The sequence below is a fragment of the Macrosteles quadrilineatus genome, unplaced genomic scaffold, assembly GCF_028750875.1.
Source record: "Macrosteles quadrilineatus isolate MER2022 unplaced genomic scaffold, UCM_ALF_1.0 Scaffold_4__1_contigs__length_99947679, whole genome shotgun sequence".
Taxonomy (NCBI): Eukaryota; Metazoa; Arthropoda; class Insecta; order Hemiptera; family Cicadellidae; genus Macrosteles; species Macrosteles quadrilineatus.
Genome location: NW_026542597.1, coordinates 4,045,680 through 4,064,760, shown reverse-complemented (window position 1 = coordinate 4,064,760; position 19,081 = coordinate 4,045,680). Strand labels below are relative to the sequence as shown.

Below are 19,081 nucleotides of genomic sequence, written 5' to 3'. Positions count from 1 at the left end.
TTCGTTCCGTGAAACTCGTTGAAGTTAGAATGTTGGCGATTACATTTATAATATTATTCAAATATGAGATGTGTAAGTCTATCTTTCCATCATGCAAAACCAGTAAACCAAATTTTCTGAAATTTTTCTCGACGATATAAGCCCAGAAGGGAATTTAATAATTCAACTGAAAGAAAAAAAATAATTTGTCAAGCATACAGTTTTTTTGAGAATTGGTTCTTATTGCTAAATTAAACGTAAAACTTCATTATAATCTTAATAAGCTTGAAATGCTATCCCGGATGGGCATGTTATATTGAATACTACAACTAACATCATAAAAGGTTCAAATAAAAGAAAAGTAAATAAAAAACATTTCCATGTTAAACAGAACCAAGAAAGTCGAGTGTGTATGAAAAGAGTTTATCAACAAAGGTAAAAACAAAACTGAAAGTGTTTAATAGATAACTCACAGAAGTCAAAACAAGAGCCCCATAAAGCTTTTCGCAGATAATGTAAATTTCAAACATAGGTACGATAATTTGCTTTGAAGGTGGGAAACGAAGAAGCGTTTGAAAGTGTGGTTTGTTTGTGGAACTGTAAAACCCTAGAAGACTTTAGCGGGTATCGATTCCTGTGTTGTGTTCTTTTACAGAATAGAGGGACAAGAAAGGTTGTCTTTGTACTTGAGTTAGACTGAGACTGATGCATCTAAAACCTATTATACAGGGTGATTCAAAAAGGACTTTACAACTTTGAAAATTCATATAAATCTTATTAAACAAGGTACAGAGCCGGTTTTGGTGTTGTTTTAAAGGAAAACACGTCAAGTTTTTTTTTTACCTTAAACTAAAGATGTTCTATGTGACTTCCGTTGGATTTGGGGAAAATAATTATTTGGGTATGATAAAATAGTGAAACCCGTTAAAAATTTGAGAGGAATTTCCAAAATTTTGAAAGTAGGGCGTTTTTTGACGGTGAAGGAGTGTGATTTTCGAAAAACGCATAATTAGTGTCTTGTAGAAAATTTAATTCCAAACCTACGTTTTTTCCTCAAATCTTTTCTAGCTCTTACCGTTTTCGATCTATAGTCGTTTGAAAAAAACGTGTTTTGTCGTTTTCAGAGGTCCGCCATTTTGGATTATTGGGGGGGTTAAAATTTGAAAATGCGACTTTTCGGAATTTTATGGGTGGTTTGGGACCAAGAACTACAAGTGTGCGAAATTTCAACTCCCTAGCACATTTAGAAGTGGGTGTATCGCACTCCTTCACCGTAAAATATGTATTATTGTATAATCTTTATTTAACTACTTCTATGAAATCTTACTTCTGGACAACCCATACCATAAACGACCACATGAGTTAGACTAAAATACATCCACAGCCTGTGTCTCCAAGACAACATTATTTTCACAATATGTTTTCTGATAACACAGCTAGTCGTTAAGTGGCATTATGAGGATAATCACCAGGGCGTAATTGTTATGGTCATACTCCAGATAATTGGTTGGATCTCGTAAAATTGTTGGTGTCGGTTGACAATTAATCGAGACATTAAAAACTTTTTTACTTATACACGTTCACTTGAAAATTGTAAATCTAATTGAGATACAAACGTGGACAATCTCTTAAAATTGACGAATTTTATAAAGGAAAATACTTAATATCATTAACAGATTTTTTCTTGAATCGATCATGTATCCGTTTCTGTTTTAGCCTAATTCATAAAGGATTTATTTTTTAAGTAAAACGTAGTAATAAAATAATATGTACAAAAAATAATACGAATACCAATCTTCAGCAATGGACCCACATACACCTTTTTAGTACGAAAATACGGCATTTTTAGGAATACGGCATATCCTAAATATAATAATAATTTATTAACATTTCTTTATCACACGATTTGTCTTTTTAGATTGATTTGAATGACAAAACACATTTTCTTACAATTTTGTAAAAAATAACGCTGAAAACTATTTATTCTTTACAACTCCATTTGTGTGGTAGTTTTAAACTGGCTCGCAACCCGAAACGAATAGACGAATAAGTTGGGAAGACGTGGATTAGTCTGATCCAAATTCCCATTAAAAGGCCCTCAAATTTAATAAATTATTTCGTTTTCATGTCCAACATGGGGACTAAATCCTCGAATAGTAATTTATAGAATTTTCAAAGAATGATACCTAGTTTAAATTATGAAGGGAATGAAATAACTCTATAAAAACACCTGCACTAATTAACTTTAAGAATATCTGCAATCTAACCAGTGACGGAGCATGCGCAGGAGGGCGCCGGTAGCGGGGCCAGGTTGACAACAGCCAATCCCACATAGCCTGCCAGCAGACAAGCGACGTGGGCCACCAACACCCGGGAGTGCAGACTCTTGCGGAGCTCCGGCAGCCAGAGGTGCAGGACCAGAGTGATACCGAGGAACACGGCCCCCAGGACGAACAGGCCTCCGTACACCGCGGGCTTTAGGGTAGGCGGGAGACGACAAGCCAGCAGGGCGGAGCCCCGCGAGGTGCGGTCCACACAGTAGTGGGCCCTGGGCACCCTCGCCTCCCCAAGCAACAGGTGATCGTCCTGGACGTTCCAGGAGGAGGTGTACTCCAGGTACAACTGGTTGGAACACTCGGGGAACCCGTGGATCAGGAATGGTCGACCTGGAACACACAAGTGTTGGAATTTGATTAAAAAATAACCTAAACAAATTGTTTTGCGTAATTGCATTTATTTATGCGTACCAGAATGTTACCGCAGGGTTGTTGGATTGCACAAATGCAGGCAAATACATAAATTTCCAGTGTTGAAATGGAATTTGAGGGCTAACATAGAAATATAAATATTGCACTTGAATTGGAGGACTAATTAACACGTGGAACCGGCTATTGCGAGATAGCTGTGATATTTTGGGCGCCTATGAAACTATGAAAGGGTTACGCTCATTGAAGAGTATTAGTAGGGTCTTCTGAGCGAAACCAGAAATGATGAAATTACGATTAACGCCTGTCCAGGCAGCCGTTATAAAATATACCTTGACTATTTCATCGTTCCTCGCAGAACCAGTTTGATGAGTGGAGAACTTCGAGTTTTCATAGTGAAACTGTATGATTCCTATTTTACATAAAATAAATTAATTGAAAACTCTCCTTCTTCTCAAGTTTCTTAGTTAAGACAGCATAAATGAACAATTTATTGTGTCTAAGGCCCAAAGCAGCGTGGCGGTTTTAAACCATGCCAGCCACGGATATTAGAACATAAACGGTATGGTTAAAACAAACAAATGACTTCACTGGCCCGAATCTCATACTAATAACTCTGACTTATGGTTTAGAAGTTTTTTGACTGTTTCCAGTATTTTAGGCCAATGTGTATGGGCCAATGTAAGGAGCCGCCAGTCTACTTGAAGATCCTTCGACCCGATTCAAGAAAATACGCAATATTCTCGGCTTAGTATTTCCTTATTACTACTTTTCCTCGTTGTGGCTGTGAAAATAAGTTTGTGTAAAACCCTTTCCGTCAGGCATGACAATAAAACCCAAGAATGCAGAAGGATATGGGTTCAAAATTTAAATAGTCCATACAAATATATTTGTTAACTTCCTTGAGAATTTTCTTGATCTGATTGTGTTCAACAGTTGAATGAATTTCTACTCTAATTATGTGTGTTAGTCTAATCACTGTAACACTACAGCTAAGTCACAAACCATAATGGTTGATGTCAATGACCTTTGCCAATTGTTGAAGATTATAAGCCGCAGATCGCCTGCCGAGCGTTAACAACCAACTTCAACATCAAGTCCCCAGGGGGTGGTCCTATTCGTCATGATTAGGAACTCATAGTTAATATACAACAAATATCTCACGAATTTAAAAAGATTTAGCTAACGGTTTTCATGCTGTAATATAACCAGCACATTTCCTATTCTTTGGTCCATAGTGGTTTCATAGTTTACATTTCGTTCCAATTCTCATAAATATTGACTTATTTTAATTTCCTTTCATTACAATTTTTAATTTTTAATCTTCCGGTTTCAGTCTATTGCAGAATAGAGTAGATGTGTAAGTGTACGGACACATTCACGCGGCTAGTTGTCGCGTGATCAGCGGTCTGGTTCTGTCGTGCTAAAATTCTTGGGTTGGGGGCGTATTTTAAGCTGAAAATGAATGCAATATGAGTTTGGAATGAACTTGGTTGAAATGTTTTATTAGTCAAGGCTGTTTACACTCCCTGTTATTAAATGATCCATGTTTACATATTTTAGTTCTCATAATAGTTTCTAACAATAGAAACTGGAAATACTAAACTAGATGTTTTATAAGTTGCGTTGAAAAATACAAATTAGTCATAGGCTTCGTGTTATTTTTATTTGAATAAAAAGACAAAAAATCGTTCTGAAGCTGGATGTATTGTTACATAGTTGCTTATGCTAGTTGAAAACATTAAAATATAATAACAATACATATTACCTGGTAGACGCATAGATGGGAAACTAGAAGTGTTATGTTCGGGGAGCTAGAGAAATGTTGAGATTGTTAGTTTTGACTCGTATTACAGGATGTATAGTCTGTTTTGGCGTAAAAATATTTCCTGTTATTTTAACTTAACCTTTTTTACTGCAAAATTTGGCACAGTATAAATAAAAACAGTAAAATTAGAATTTAACAATAATTTAGAAACTTGGAAATTAAAACAACTAAACTCTTTAAAATTTCTAATCATGAAAAATCTTGTAAATATAAATTATTAAATATATTTATGTTTTATTTTTTTGGTAAATTTGTAATTGCTTCGTTCTATAATTCCCTTGCCGACCGCCATTTCTTTTTTGATCGCCTCAGGCATATGTTTGTTGCTCTTAAAACTGCACAAAAGAAACATATACATGAAACACGCAATGAGAAATTTCCTATTCAACGCTATACTCTGTATGATAAAACCCGCCGCCTGACCCTCCGCCTACATGGTTTTAGACCCGGGTCAGTGCCAGGTCGACGGAAGGCAGATTCCATCTAAAGACTATTGGAAAAGTCCTTTTGTTGAATCCAAAGTCAATGGCGAAATTTTACGATCTCTCTCACGTTATTTGACGTCAGTGGCACCATAATGATCATCGACTAATCAAAAGCCCGCATTTGTCATTAACATAATTGCGTCAAATATTCTTTACAACGATAGTATTACGTAGTCACTAACAAGGTTTACCACAGAACAACGTGTGCTAGTCATTAGTTATAACCGTCTAGATGGTTTATCATTTCAAACCGAGGGAATCCTTTGATGATGCTTGTTTGTCAAGATTGGCGACACCCACTGTTTGTTTTCTGTTTTATGAATATCCCAGCTTATTCTTCACTACTACATAGGGAGGTGGTAAGCTGCTCCCCCGTGCCTGGGACGCCAGCGAGTGCGTCGTGCAAAATGCTTGTCTTGACTGTACTCTTCCATTCCTGACCTAATCTCTTAATCCCTTCCTTGCGGGTGTGAGTAAACTGTTCTCCCTTGGCTGTTGCATACATTTGATTTATGTTCACTAAACTATTGAGTTACAGAATAGTTAGAGTTCAATTGTGTAATAGAATGTAAGTATGTAAGTAATAAGTTGAGGTAACAAATAAATTACAGCAACCCATTCTAGTTTCCAAACACTATGCTACAATGATTGTCGTACCACTACGCAAATAGTGCGTTATCAAATTTGGTTTTTGAGCCATGCCACACCGAAAGTACCGTGCCCGCGGCGGGAGTTTTGGGGTGATTTTCATCACAATTTGTTTTACATAATAATTACATCTTACCTAGGTCATGTAAGTTTCTGTAGCAAACTGTTTTTAGAAGTAATTTTATTTTTTGAATAGGGTTGAGAATAAACTATCCACTTTCATTTTTGTTTTCAACGTTTTCGGTACACTACAAAGACTAATTACTTTTTAAATAAAAACATTCATTAGAATACTGAATTTCTTTAATCCAGTTACGAAAGCTTCAAAACTAATGACATTTTTTAGTTAGGCCTTATATAACAAGTCCAAATTTACATTGATTGTACTTGTACAGTTTTGGTTGTTGCAAGTTGCAAACTGAAACTGTTTATCAAAAAATTACAAATAATGTTTGTTTGTTTACGTCGACAACATAACAAATATTATAGGAAACATTAAATTTGCACTGTAAACATTCTCTTCGCATGGAAAACAATCATGCATTTTTCTGGTGATAACATAATGCGAAAACAATTGATTTTGTGTGGTATGGCTTGAGTTAAAACGTCTGTCTGCGGTACTCCCGCGGCGGTTTGGCGGACGTCGATGTGGTACCTATGGCGTTTAAAGTATGAATCACCTAATCTCAACCAAAGTATGAATCACTACCGTAACGTTTATGTGATATAAGGCGCAAGTCATATTTTCTAAGGTCGTATTTATAACTAAGAATTGTTTCTCCATTATTCTAATGATTACGTCAAGCATTGTCGCCAAGACTTATTTTTTTAACAAACTCATAATAACCTAAAACTTATTCTGGCTATATTCCAAATTGTAAATACGACTGCTATTACAATTTCAATTCAAGAACGCCAGCGTTAATGGAAAGAACCTGCTATTGATTACTGAAAATCGTCGTCAGACGCCGGTATGTAGTTGGATTCTTCTGGTATGCCAACAACCCTTACGCTACATCCTCTTTTGCAAATATTTTGCAGTTTGTTGTCAACTTTGCTAGTGTCAACATGGATAACTTAGTAAGTGAGTTTGTGGTTACAGAACGGGGAGGTAGTGCGCTGTTAGTTAACAGTTTTAAATTTATCAAGAATACAGTGAGAATGTGCGGCACAGTAAAGTGGGTTTGCGAAAGGCGGCGGAGACATGGATGCAGGGCAACATGTGTAACCCAAGGTGGGTAAAGCTATTATTTTTTTGTTTAAGTCCGTGATATTGATTCCAGACATGTTTTTGGTTTTGACATGTTTAAGTTGTTTTGGGGTTGATTTAAGAGTAATTTTAAATAATATCTGAAAAAAATAGCTTTATACCCCAAAAAATCGATTTTGAACTTTTGACGTGTAATTATTTTTAAATTTAAATTTTAGTTTACACCATTAAAATAACAAAGATTTCGCGGAAATACTTCGTTCAAATCGCTAGTAAGCGATTCGCAAAAAAATGACGGACTTCGTTCATGTGACAAACCTTAATCATTTTCAAGGGTTTATTTTGATATTTTACCTACGACAGTTTTTTTTTTAATGCCATTACAGTTCAGTTCTTAAAATTGAAAAGTTTCACATAACAGCATTGTTTACTTACATAACATCATAGTTTTAGTTAACTACACGGGGACATTACTTGACCAATGAGGGTCAAGGATTAAGAGGAAAAGTAAAATAATTTAAAAAAAAGTAAAACAATTATTGTAATGCTTCGAACTTCAACTAACCATCTCTCTTTACCAATTTAAATGTTAACGATAGGTGCATTTAATGATTGGTACAACGAGTCGTTGCATCTCTGTCAGTGGCAATGAGAGATTATAAACGAAAACATAACCTCTTCTGGAAAACGGGTTTAGTGATTATTAGTAATTAAAAACCGGTCGTAGGTAAAGTATTCCAAGAAACTTATGTAAATATTGATACAGTAACTAGTATATGTTTTTAACAATGAGTTTTTATTTTTTCATTTAGTATTATTGATTATAAAGAGGGTTTAATTATTTTCAAGGGTTTATTATAATATTAAAAAAAATATTCTTTCTATATTGTTAACTAGTATATTTTATTTTTTATAATGAGTTTTCAATTTTTTTAAGTATATTATTGTTACAAAGAGGGTTTAATTATTGTCAACAATTTATTTTAATATTTAAAAATGTGATGTTTTTTATTGATAAGAAATCAATGTTTTTTAAGTTTGAGTTTTTCTATAGTTTGGATCTTTATTGGTCATAAAGATCGTTTGATTATATTTATGATTGGTGTGAATGTATAGACTATTCATTAATATTTCACAAGACAAGGAAATACAACATGTTACCATTTAAACGCGTTTTCAATTATTTAATATATCCCTAAAACTCGTAAACTTTTGAACGTAAGTATTATAAGTGGAATGCTAATGTGTGCATTATTCAAGAGCAACACAAATTTGATAACGCAATATTTGTTATTTCAGTAGTTATACAATTTTTAGTGTTCAATTTTTTACTTTCTAAAGACTATCATTGGGCCATAGTGTTTGGAAAACTGAATGTCTTGCTGTAACTTATTTGTTACCTCAACTTATTACTTACATTCTATTACACAATTGAACTCTTAACTATTCTGTAACTCAATAGTTTAGTGAACATAAATCAAATGTATGCAACAGCCAAGGGAGAACAGTTTACTCACACCCGCAAGGAAGGGATTAAGAGATTAGGTCAGGAATGGAAGAGTACAGTCAAGACAAGCATTTTGCACGACGCACTCGCTGGCGTCCCAGGCACGGGGGAGCAGCTTACCTACACCCACTACATATTGGTAACTTCAAACGGAAATAGCTAATTTGTCTAAGAGCAATATGCATATGAACAAATCCAACATTACCAATCATGTGTTTAGTTAACACATGAATAACACATGAATAATCAGGTTTAGGTGTTTCTTTTACTTTCTCCACCTATACCATAGTATATGGAGAAAGTATTGTTTTCGTCAAAATTTTTGAGTTTGAGTTTTGAGTGGATATATTCGTTTTGGGTCCCCCTGGACCCAAAAAAGTGGTTTTCGAAGTGATGTCTGTGTGTGTGTCTGTGTGTCTCGATGTGTACAGAGCTAGAGGCTACATCTGTGGTCCGATTTCGATGAAGTTTGGTATGTAGGTTCTAATCCATGGTATCTCCGGATAACCGGAAACCGGAAAAATCGAATTTTCTCAAAAATGGACTGAACGATTTTGATAAAAATTTAGTATGTTGTAGCCCTTTAAGTTCTAAACAAAATGGTGCAAATCCCATTTCTTTAAAAGTTACGGTTAAAAAGTTATGGTAAATTATGTTATTTTCTCATAAAAATCCCATGAAATGACGAAAAAATAGGATTTTAGAAAAAAATCCGGTTTTGATTTAACATAGTATGTTATGGTCCTTACGATATTGAGAGTTTTTTTTCATTTTTTAGAAATTTTTATTTTTAATGGGGATTTTCCCATAAAACCCCATAAAATAACGGAAAATTAGGATTTTCCCAAAAATGGCCCGAACGTCTTTGATAAAAATGTAGTATGTTATAGTCCTTTATATTCTGAACAAAACGGCACAAATCCCATTCCTGTAAAAATTACGGTTCAAAAGTTATTGTAAATTATGTTATTTCCCCATAAAACCCCCATAAAAAAACGGAAAATCAGATTTTCCCAAAAATGGCATGAACAATTTTGATAAAAATGTAGTATGTTATAGTCCTTAAATTCTGAACAAAATTGTACAAATCCCATTTCCGGATATGAGGTTGTTAACAAACTTATGGGAGAAAGTATGTTTCAGAATGCTGATACCGTTTATTTATTTCGTAGTCAAAATTACCCAATGCAATGATTGCATGTGATGATTGGTCAATGTTATAGTTTAGTGACTGAATATACAATAGGTATAATATGGAAAAGTACTGTACTTCCATTTTAGCGAATTTCCCTATAGGGAAGTAGCTATTAACATAGGTGGCACGGTAAGACCTAGACCCGGGACCGATTTACTTTTTCATTTTGATGTCCCCAGAGGCCAAAAACACCATTCGTTCAAATTTTTATATATGTATATATATATAGACTTATATATATATATATATATATATATATATATATATATATATATATATATATATACGTCCGTGAACGCGATAACTTGAGTAATTTTTGTCCGATTTTGATGAAATTTGGTTTAAAGGTGTAAAGCGGGATAAACTTGAATGAGTTCGCGAACCAGCACGATCGGACCATGGGAACGGGGCTTTACGGGGGGTTTTATGGGGTAAAAATTGGTTTTTCTCACTTTTGACCCTCAAAACACAAAATTTCCCGATTTCTCGTTAGACCTTTTTAAAGAGCTTAAAAAAAACAAATAATTTAGTATATACAAGTATTTTTGTTCGATTATTAGTAACGGAGAAAATTAAAAAAATTGTAAATTTAAAATTCCCATGTTATTCTTATGGAGAATATTGTCAAATGTTGTAGTTTGCTTGTTTATGGATATATTTTGATCAAACTTGGAAAATTTATTTATTTTGTACTAAGCTATCAATATTTTACTCAAAAACACACTTTATTAGTTTCCTTGTAGCAGCAAACCTAGGTACTCGTTAAACCTAATGTTATAACATATATTTAACTGAAAATCAATTTAGACAAATGGAAATTCGCTTAGTCGGCAGGTTTGCTGCGGCGGGGGTATTTAGTTTATACGTAGTAAATGTTTACCACGAATGTAAATAAAATACCGAAAAAATACCCAATGCAATGCTCAAAACGTATAGTCATTGCATGCATGTAATGATTAATCAATGTAATAGTTTTGTGCTTTAATATACAGTAGGTAAAATATGGAAAAGTTATTTTTATTTTAAGTGTATACGTAGTCGAAGTTTGCCATAAATTTAGAGAAAATACTGACCAGTGTTTCCACTATATAATGCTCGTCGCTTTATCTAATAAAAATATCAATTTTTGGACTACTAAGAGTTTATTCTTGAGACGTATAACACCAACGTTTGGAAGGTGGACCAAAAAAGTGCAACTTTTTTTTGTGACATCGGCAATCAAAAAGTTTCACTCTTCGTATTTTAAATTGTTTCTATTTATTAAACCGTTAAACATACTAAGCAAATGGGGTTCCTAACTGGACTTTAAGCAAATCAATCATCTTACTGTGCCTGTAATCTTAGGAAGGATAGCTTATGTTCGGAATTAACATTGAACCTAGAAAAATAACATTATGGTTGACTCAGACACCTTGATTAGTTAATTTAATCAATTTTCCAATAATAAAAAACAAAGTATCTCTTCCAATCCCACAACAATATAATAGAACACTAAAACTAGTTAAGTCAAATGCAACAACCGCTGCAAAAGTAATTAGAGCTTATGAAAAGGTAAGAATCTTCTATATATTAATAGGCAAGCATGTTTCTTTAAAACATTTTTTCTCAGCTCGTGTGCATCACAGGGAAAATCCACGCATAATGTTTTTCCTGTAGATGTGCAGAATCCCTTTATAAATTAAAATAGGCTAAAAATAATCACAAAAAATGATTTGAAATTAAAACAAATTTACATGGGCCTTATGGGTTGCCATGCTGGTGACAAAATAACAAAAAAATATAAACAGAAAATCGAAACAAATGTAAGAAATTCTAATCACATGTTTAATTACACCGTGAAAATAGAGAATCCTGTACATTACATATTTTGGTCGAGTTTTCGACCTCTAGTATTATTTATTTTACTAAATTATGTTCTCCTAAAAATACCTGATTTTTTTTTTTTTAATATTGACCAAACTAAAATATCACTATTGTGATTAAATTAAACTATACTATTTATCAAAAATAATGTTTTGCCTTCCAACCAAAGTTTGGTTATATTATAGACGCAGGCAAGTTTAAAGTCGCTTTGAATAAAAAACAACGCATGGCAAAATTAGGTCTACTTGCTACTTAAGCCACCACTGCTTGCTCAGCATTAGTTTTACGCAAATTTTCACATCGGCAACTTGATACGTCGATTCCGGTTGATAATTGATACACTTGATACAGTAATACCCTTGATAGTGTGTGATACTTGATAGTGAAGTATCAAGTTCCCTGTGGCATGCCCAACTGTTACCATGAGTCTGTTATTCGCTCGGATTGAATATTGAATGGAAACTCCGATAACGTAAACAGATTCATGTGGAGATAATCTTATACGACTGAACAAGGCAAATTTCTGACTTCCTGTCTGGATTGGCAAACTGCCTGAAGACAGATCAAGGTAATAGCAATCGCAAGTCTGCGGTGTACAGTAGGTGACCGGATAGCCTTCGTACTTTTGATCGGACGATTTGAAGTGCTCTGCCGTATCCGCAATCCTTTCCCTGGCTGAAGAGGAATTTAGGAAATAGTCCTAAACAGCCTCCAATAGGGTTTCAGCTCCCTGGAACTTCACGACAATGACAACCTATTTGTAATGAGCCAAGAATCTAGTGGCCACGAACTTGACAATAAGTCTATTTTCAAGGAGGGGTCTGGAAATGGTTAAAAAATCTCTGAGCAAAGTTTGAAGACGTGCCTTTAGATTAAGAAAAAGGTTTTGAATGGATATTGGGGCAGGCATTGGGGGTCCAGAGAGCATTTGCCGTGCATTATTTCGTATAACGTAAATCGATTGTGAAAAAGTGCGGCAGGTCAGATGAGACTATCGATCATCTTTTTTGACTGCGAGAAGATTAATGACAAAAGGAGGACAACGTTGGAGAATTTGTTACGAAGTAGTCATCAGCAAGATGAGGAGTAAACTAGCAAACTTCAGGTATTCACGAGGAGTTGAAACACGAATTGCATCTCCAGGAACTCAACTAAAAGAGGTGTGCAAACATCAAGAATGGCATGTCTAGGGACATCAGTCGGCCCATTGCTAATTTGATGAGATAAGACAAGAGCAAGGGTGTATAAGTTGTATAAGAGTTACAAATTTCAGATTTGTCCATCCGATTCAAATAGCTGGATATTAACGATCAAATTTTGCTTATTCAGCTATGGTGTATTCGTACTGAGAAGAGTATAGATAGCACAGTCATCGTGGACAATTACGTTCAATGTTCAACGCGTTATGAATGTTGGACGTCAGATCTAACGCATCATTCGCTCAATTAGCAAACATAAACAGTGTCTTGGTTCAACATGACGTCTTCTCAGAACTTCTGAGATGCCATTGTTGATGATTGAAAGATGGTGTAAAAAAGTATGTAACTTATTTCCGTCCAGTATGATTTGTATCAGCATCAGTAATTTTATTATCCAAAACAGGTATTTTAAAGATATGTTTTAATGTGATAAGAATAAAAGTTCAGTAGATAGATTGAAACTTAAGAGAAAATATGCAACTGGTTTATCAGGTGCAATTCAACAAAGACGGGATCAGATGAATACAATAATATTCATATTATGTCAACTGCGTTTAAAATTGTTTGAAATCCGATGCTGTGCAATAGATTGTATTTGTGAAAAATTGAATGGCAAGGTACAGTACTTTGTAAAACTAAACTATGTCGATGTAATACTGGTATTAAAAACTACGATACGAACTGTATGACAAGTCTAGTATCCGTTAATGCCATTAGTGTATCAATATACTTCTTTCGTCAGTGATAACACTAATATATTTAAATATACTTAAATATGTGTTACATATTTAAATTAAGTGGATCCAAGAACAGCATTTTATTCTTTTGAACTATTACATTTACAGCAACAAAATTATCAAAGTATGTATAGTAGTACTAACCAAAAATACAAATTTTGGATCAAATATGAATTCTACATCATGCAGTACACACGTTATCAGATGGAAATCATTAATGAGAGCAACGGTCGAGTATAGTATAAAATTATCCTTATTGGGAAAAAACAGATCACAAACCTAACCTCAAAAGGTGGTGGTTTATAATTACAAACTAGACATTTTTGAAAACAAAGCTACTATTTGCGATTTGTTAGTGCTGTCGATAGTAAGATGTACTACTAGACATGCGTTTCTTCCGATTCATTGTGGGCCAATAACTTCTATACATTTCTCGTAAATATAATACGTCATTTTATGGCAGCAAAGTATTTATATTCTTGCAACAAAAACTAGTTTATGTAGGTCTAAGCTTTATGTCTACTCTGAGTCATACGGCTGTCTTATGACTATCGACCATCCTAAACTCAGATTATCCTAACGTTAGTTATCGCAACACTTATCACCCGAAATCATATCATTCGACTGCAAACCACATAAATTTGGAAGATTCGGATGATTATGTTTACAACTAATACTTGGTTGGTAAAATGAAAACGGGTACTATACTGATAAATTTAGTTTTTAAATCATAAATAAGAAGCACGACATCCTTGGGTTTTGTTTACTGGATAGTGTAGTTGTCAACACTTTCTAATTTAATTCACAATCGCATTTCTTGTACATAGTTGTTTTCCTAAACTTTCTAGTGATCTATTTCTTACTTTCCTCGAGCCTTGGGCTGGTTATGCAGTGTTGGTATGTAAGGTTGTTGTTTGTTGATTAGGATACTGTAGGTCTAATTATTGGGCATTTGTAATATGTAATCAAATTAATAGTTAAGAAGCTGTACACGGGGTTTTTTTAAGAGCAGTCAATTTATTATCATACCTAATACAATAAAAAGAACCAGGAAAACTTAAAGCCTATTGTCAAGAGGTGACAAATATACAAATGATACTTTTTCGTAATGCAAACATCACAAGTAATACAATTAAAGTTTCACCTTTGCGAATTAATACTACAATCTGCCTAAAAGGTTGGATTTAATTATGGAGTCGACACAAACTCTAACTGGTGTTGACCTGTTTACTGCCTCAGAACAATTAACTAATTACAGCCAAGCTTGGATACAATAGATTTGCTCAAGTGGTAAATATATTTAATTAATTCACGTCGTCTAATATGACCGGCGCCAGCGATGGCTAGGCTGAGATTACCACAGCATATCATTGCCATAGAATTGCCAAGTTTCTTAACGAGATCCAAGAATCGTCTTAATACTTAATGAACTTGTTTTAGTAAAATAAATATACCTTTTGTTTCTGTAAATAGCCAGATCATCACTTTTCAAATTATTTATTTCTATTATTAGGCTTACCATTTGAGATGAGGACGTTACTTAAGTGGTAATTTTGCATTTTGTCTGTACGCTCATACATTCATACGTAATACTTTGGTAATACCATACTACTGTGCTGTACTATACTCACCCCTTGGCACGCTGCACTCATTGGTGGGTGTTGGCCTATTTGCAGTACTGTAGTTGATTTGGCAAAAATAGTTTGTTACTGGGAAATTGTTATGTATGTAAAATACCAATACTTAAAGGCAGGAGAAAATTTCGCCGTTTAGGACAATTACATGCCTTCATAAGCAGGTTTCAAAATATAACAAGGCAACGCACTATTTTAGAGTTTGCTAATTGATGTCATCGAATGAACTACTCTAGTTACTCTATGTGTTACTAGAGCTAAAACCCATCTCTTGTACACCTTTTGTAGGAAACTCAACTAGTTTAATGTAACAGAGTCATTTTAAAAAGTTATAAATTTTCCCTTTCCTCATCATGAAAATATTTCTGAGCCTGCCACGAAATATATTTTCACGCCAAAATCGGATAAAAGGATTTGCTGAACTTCAAACACAGCTAAAGCCATATCGAATGATTGGCTACACATTTTCTGCAACTATTTTGGATATTGTATGTCATTAACTAAAACGTATAGATTTGCAGTTTTATCTAATCAGCATTGATAACAATCAATGATAATCTTACGTTGTGGTTGAGTGACGTCAGAACCCTATTGCAATATCGAATAACAAAAGTGTTTTTTTATATTTTCTGTTTTTAATTTTGTTATTTTCTTTAACACAGCTATCACTGAAAACATACTGAATTATTATAGTAATAAATGTTAAAATGAGCGGTCACAGCTCGTCAGCAGAACAGTTTTGTTTTAGGGTCTAAAATAGAAATGATGAGTATTATCATAGATAGGAGTTATTCACCAAATTTTGATGTATTGAAAATTTAAAATTGTGGCTGCAGATGATAAAACGTGTTGAGTGATGGACTCGTGTTTGTGTCTGTTGTTTTCAAGTGTGTTTGTGTTTGCTTTCCACTTATTGGTCTGGCTTATGCCCAACATTTCTATTTAAAATGTATATAGGAGTGCCTGACAAATTAACATGAATAACGGACGAAATACCATGAAACCACATATACCTACAGATTTAATGGTCAAACATTTCCAATGAAAACTATGTTTACGTGGTATGAAAGTACCACTGAAAGAATTGGTTCAAACGGGCAAACGGTTCCAAATGCTATACGGCGTTATTCCTAGACTAAATATCGTACGCGAGAAAAAGTAGTTACTTAAGTTAATTTAAATATGAACTGACTTGTAAATGATTTGTGCCCAGTTTCAAGAACAATATAATAATTATTTATCTTGATGGATAAATCCGTGTTTACCTATGAATTCCGAGTTGAATAAATTCTGAGTTCAAGCTAAATATTGGAACTTCCTCGTCTAGTGAGGTTTATAGAAACACTTATTTTTTAAATACTAATAGGAAAACTAATGCAAACCGTTGTAGCGATTGACTTTGATTTGAGTACAAATTTTAAAGTGACATGATGCTGATGCATAATTTTATTTTCCTTAACTTGGTTAATAGCACAATGCTGCACTCTTGAGTAGTCATTAAATCCGTACAGGTAACAGGCATTGTTACCAAAAAATACTCTAGACCAACTAATGTTTTGCTTAAAAGGTGTACTGATCACAGGATCAGAAATTCAGTTACAGTATTATTGTTTGACTTATTTATCTATGGCCATGAAGCCAAACTAGGTTTGTTACTACTCAAACCGTACTTAGATTTAGTTTGTCTACAACAATGCAAAAATAGTGAACGCTAAAACTCTGGCGGACAATTTTTCACTTTTTAGACTGTACAAAGGCGACGTTAAGAAAGTTTGTTTACAACAATGTAATGGAAGTTTACCACGATGCGAAAATTGTGAAACCAAAACATTGTTAACAATGTTCGACTTCACGAACTGTAAAAGTATTTTTTTTAAGAATATTGTTTACATCAATGGAAAAACAGTGATAACGAAAACCAAAACAAACGGAGAAAGCCCATTGATTTCACGAACTGTACAGGCTCTAGTGAGTACGTTTCGAATATAACAATCGGCATAGTAAATGAATATATTTAAATTTTTTATCCATCAACACCGTTGGCATTTTTTTAAGGAAACGGTCCAAACTGGGATCTAGTTACGATATCGGCGAACTTTTGTTTGTCCCAGTGAAAAGTGGCATCTGAGTCCAATACTATGCTAATCTTATTCGCCTAAATGGTTGCAGTGCTTGCCTCCAGCTATACTAGATGGATTTAATAATATTGCTCATGGCTTAAGAAGCATTTAATTTTAGTCAACAACAAAGCTATAGGCCTACATATCATCTCACACCTACACTCATCTTGCATTCACATTCGCATTCTTTGCTGTCTCAAAGAATTAATTAAACTAAAAACATTGAATGACCAAACTCACGGTTATCTCTACGAAGGACGTCGTCAGTCCAGGAGGTGTCAGAAGGAACACAGTCGACCATACCACCGTCATCGCTAACCTGAAGATCTTTGGACTCCGGGCAGCATTTGTGGACACACTGGAACCTCTTACAGTCTGGGCATAGCAGAGCGACGTACAGCCTCTCCGGTACCAACCCAGGCAGATGTAAGCTGTCCACACACATCTCTCCGCGGGCGAGTACCCAGGGGTCGCCGTGGTCGTCGGTCACCACCACCTCCTCGCCTCGCACCTCTAGGTCGTCTTTGATCACAAATACCTCCTGCCTCACACAGTTGAACTTGCTGCGGTGCTCCAGAAGATAGGATACGTTCATGTCGTTGATGACGACTGTGAGGGTGTCAGGGAGGATGGAGTTGGTCACGTTGTAGTGGAGGTTGACTCCAGCGTCCTCCACGCAAGACTTCCCATCCCCGGCCATCTGCATGCCTGAAGGACAGCATTTCGGCAGCCAAGGTACTTCGGAGGCTAAGGAGTTTGTGAAGAGAAGAAAAATAAACAGCATGTTTACCGAGTGTAAACAAGAGATAATGGACACCGTGATACGCCCATCTCGGACCGAGTCTACCACGTTACTGAAGAAGAGAGAGGGACTAGGGAGTGACGCGCACACCTGTTAGCTTCTGCTAGTCGGTCAGCTGGAGTTGTTTACCTTTGTAGTTCGCGCGCCGGCCACTGGACATCGGCAGCAGCACTGGACAGCATTGTTGTTGATAACGACATTGTTACACGTGTTACACCAGTAGGCATTGTTTAGTAGGCTACACTATTACTATGGAATGAATTATGCTAAATTTAGTCTAAAATGATGCACTGACAATAGTTATTTGTGTAACTAGTGGTGAAAGTGGCACTTTGCTGCACACGAGAGCAATGTTTACGCACGAGCCGCAGGCGAGTGTGGAATGATCTCGAGTGCAGCAAAGGCCTTTTTCACTCGTGTTACACATTATATTTTTCCTACAGTCACTATAAAGCATATAAATAATTAGTCTTTCAAACACTATGCAACACGTTTTTAGGTTCAGCTGGCAACACAAATGGTGCCCTAGAGAAAGTAGTACCCGCGGTCCATATCACTCCGCTATTTTTCCTCGGCAAGAAATGTGCTCCGCGTTTTGAGAATATAGTTCCGTATGTTTTTGTAATTTGAAGTGGTTTCCGCGCATAAAAAAAATGCTTAAAGGTATTTTCTTGTTTATTAAGATCGTAGGAATGTTTTAAAAACGTTTAAAAGAAAAGTCCAGAAAGTTCAGAAATACCGAAACTATAAACACGAAATGACAGGTTAAATCGTAGTTATAATAGTCAATCAGCTGCTCATAGTATAATTATCTTTAAGTGTTGCCAACCTATTTCCAAGCGTACACGGATTACGTGCATAATGGAACCATGGAACCACGCTGTTTTGTGTTGTTTCGTTGGAATCCTGATGTGCGGCAAAGTATAAACCGTACGGCAAAGTATAAATATGCAGCAATTAGCAGCTTTCTGTACTATAAACAGTACAAGGAAGCCAACTTTGTCGGGTGACTGTAGGAAAAAAATATTTTTTCAACACTTGTTTTTTAGATCTTAAATGCTCTATATGTTGAATCTACAAGACAGTATACTGCATACCGTATTTAATTACATTTTGTTATCTGAAATTCTGACAAACATTTTTTAGATAGAGTTTAAAGGAGCCTCTAA

The 19,081-nt window shown here is 35.0% G+C and overlaps 1 protein-coding gene across 2 annotated transcripts in view; it reads right to left on the bottom strand.

The window, feature by feature from the left end:
* Nucleotides 1-17,940, bottom strand: part of LOC128992340 (probable G-protein coupled receptor Mth-like 1) — a 28,927-nt gene extending 10,987 nt beyond the window's left edge. For both annotated transcript variants that reach the window (XM_054415877.1, XM_054415878.1), the window contains exons 1-2: nt 17,351-17,940; nt 2,247-2,645 (exon numbers count right to left, since the gene is read on the bottom strand). In XM_054415877.1, the coding sequence (XP_054271852.1) occupies nt 2,247-2,645; nt 17,351-17,894 (943 nt within the window). In that variant the 5' untranslated portion in view covers nt 17,895-17,940. The remainder of the gene's footprint in view (nt 1-2,246; nt 2,646-17,350) is intronic.
* Nucleotides 17,941-19,081: the final 1,141 nt, after the last annotated feature.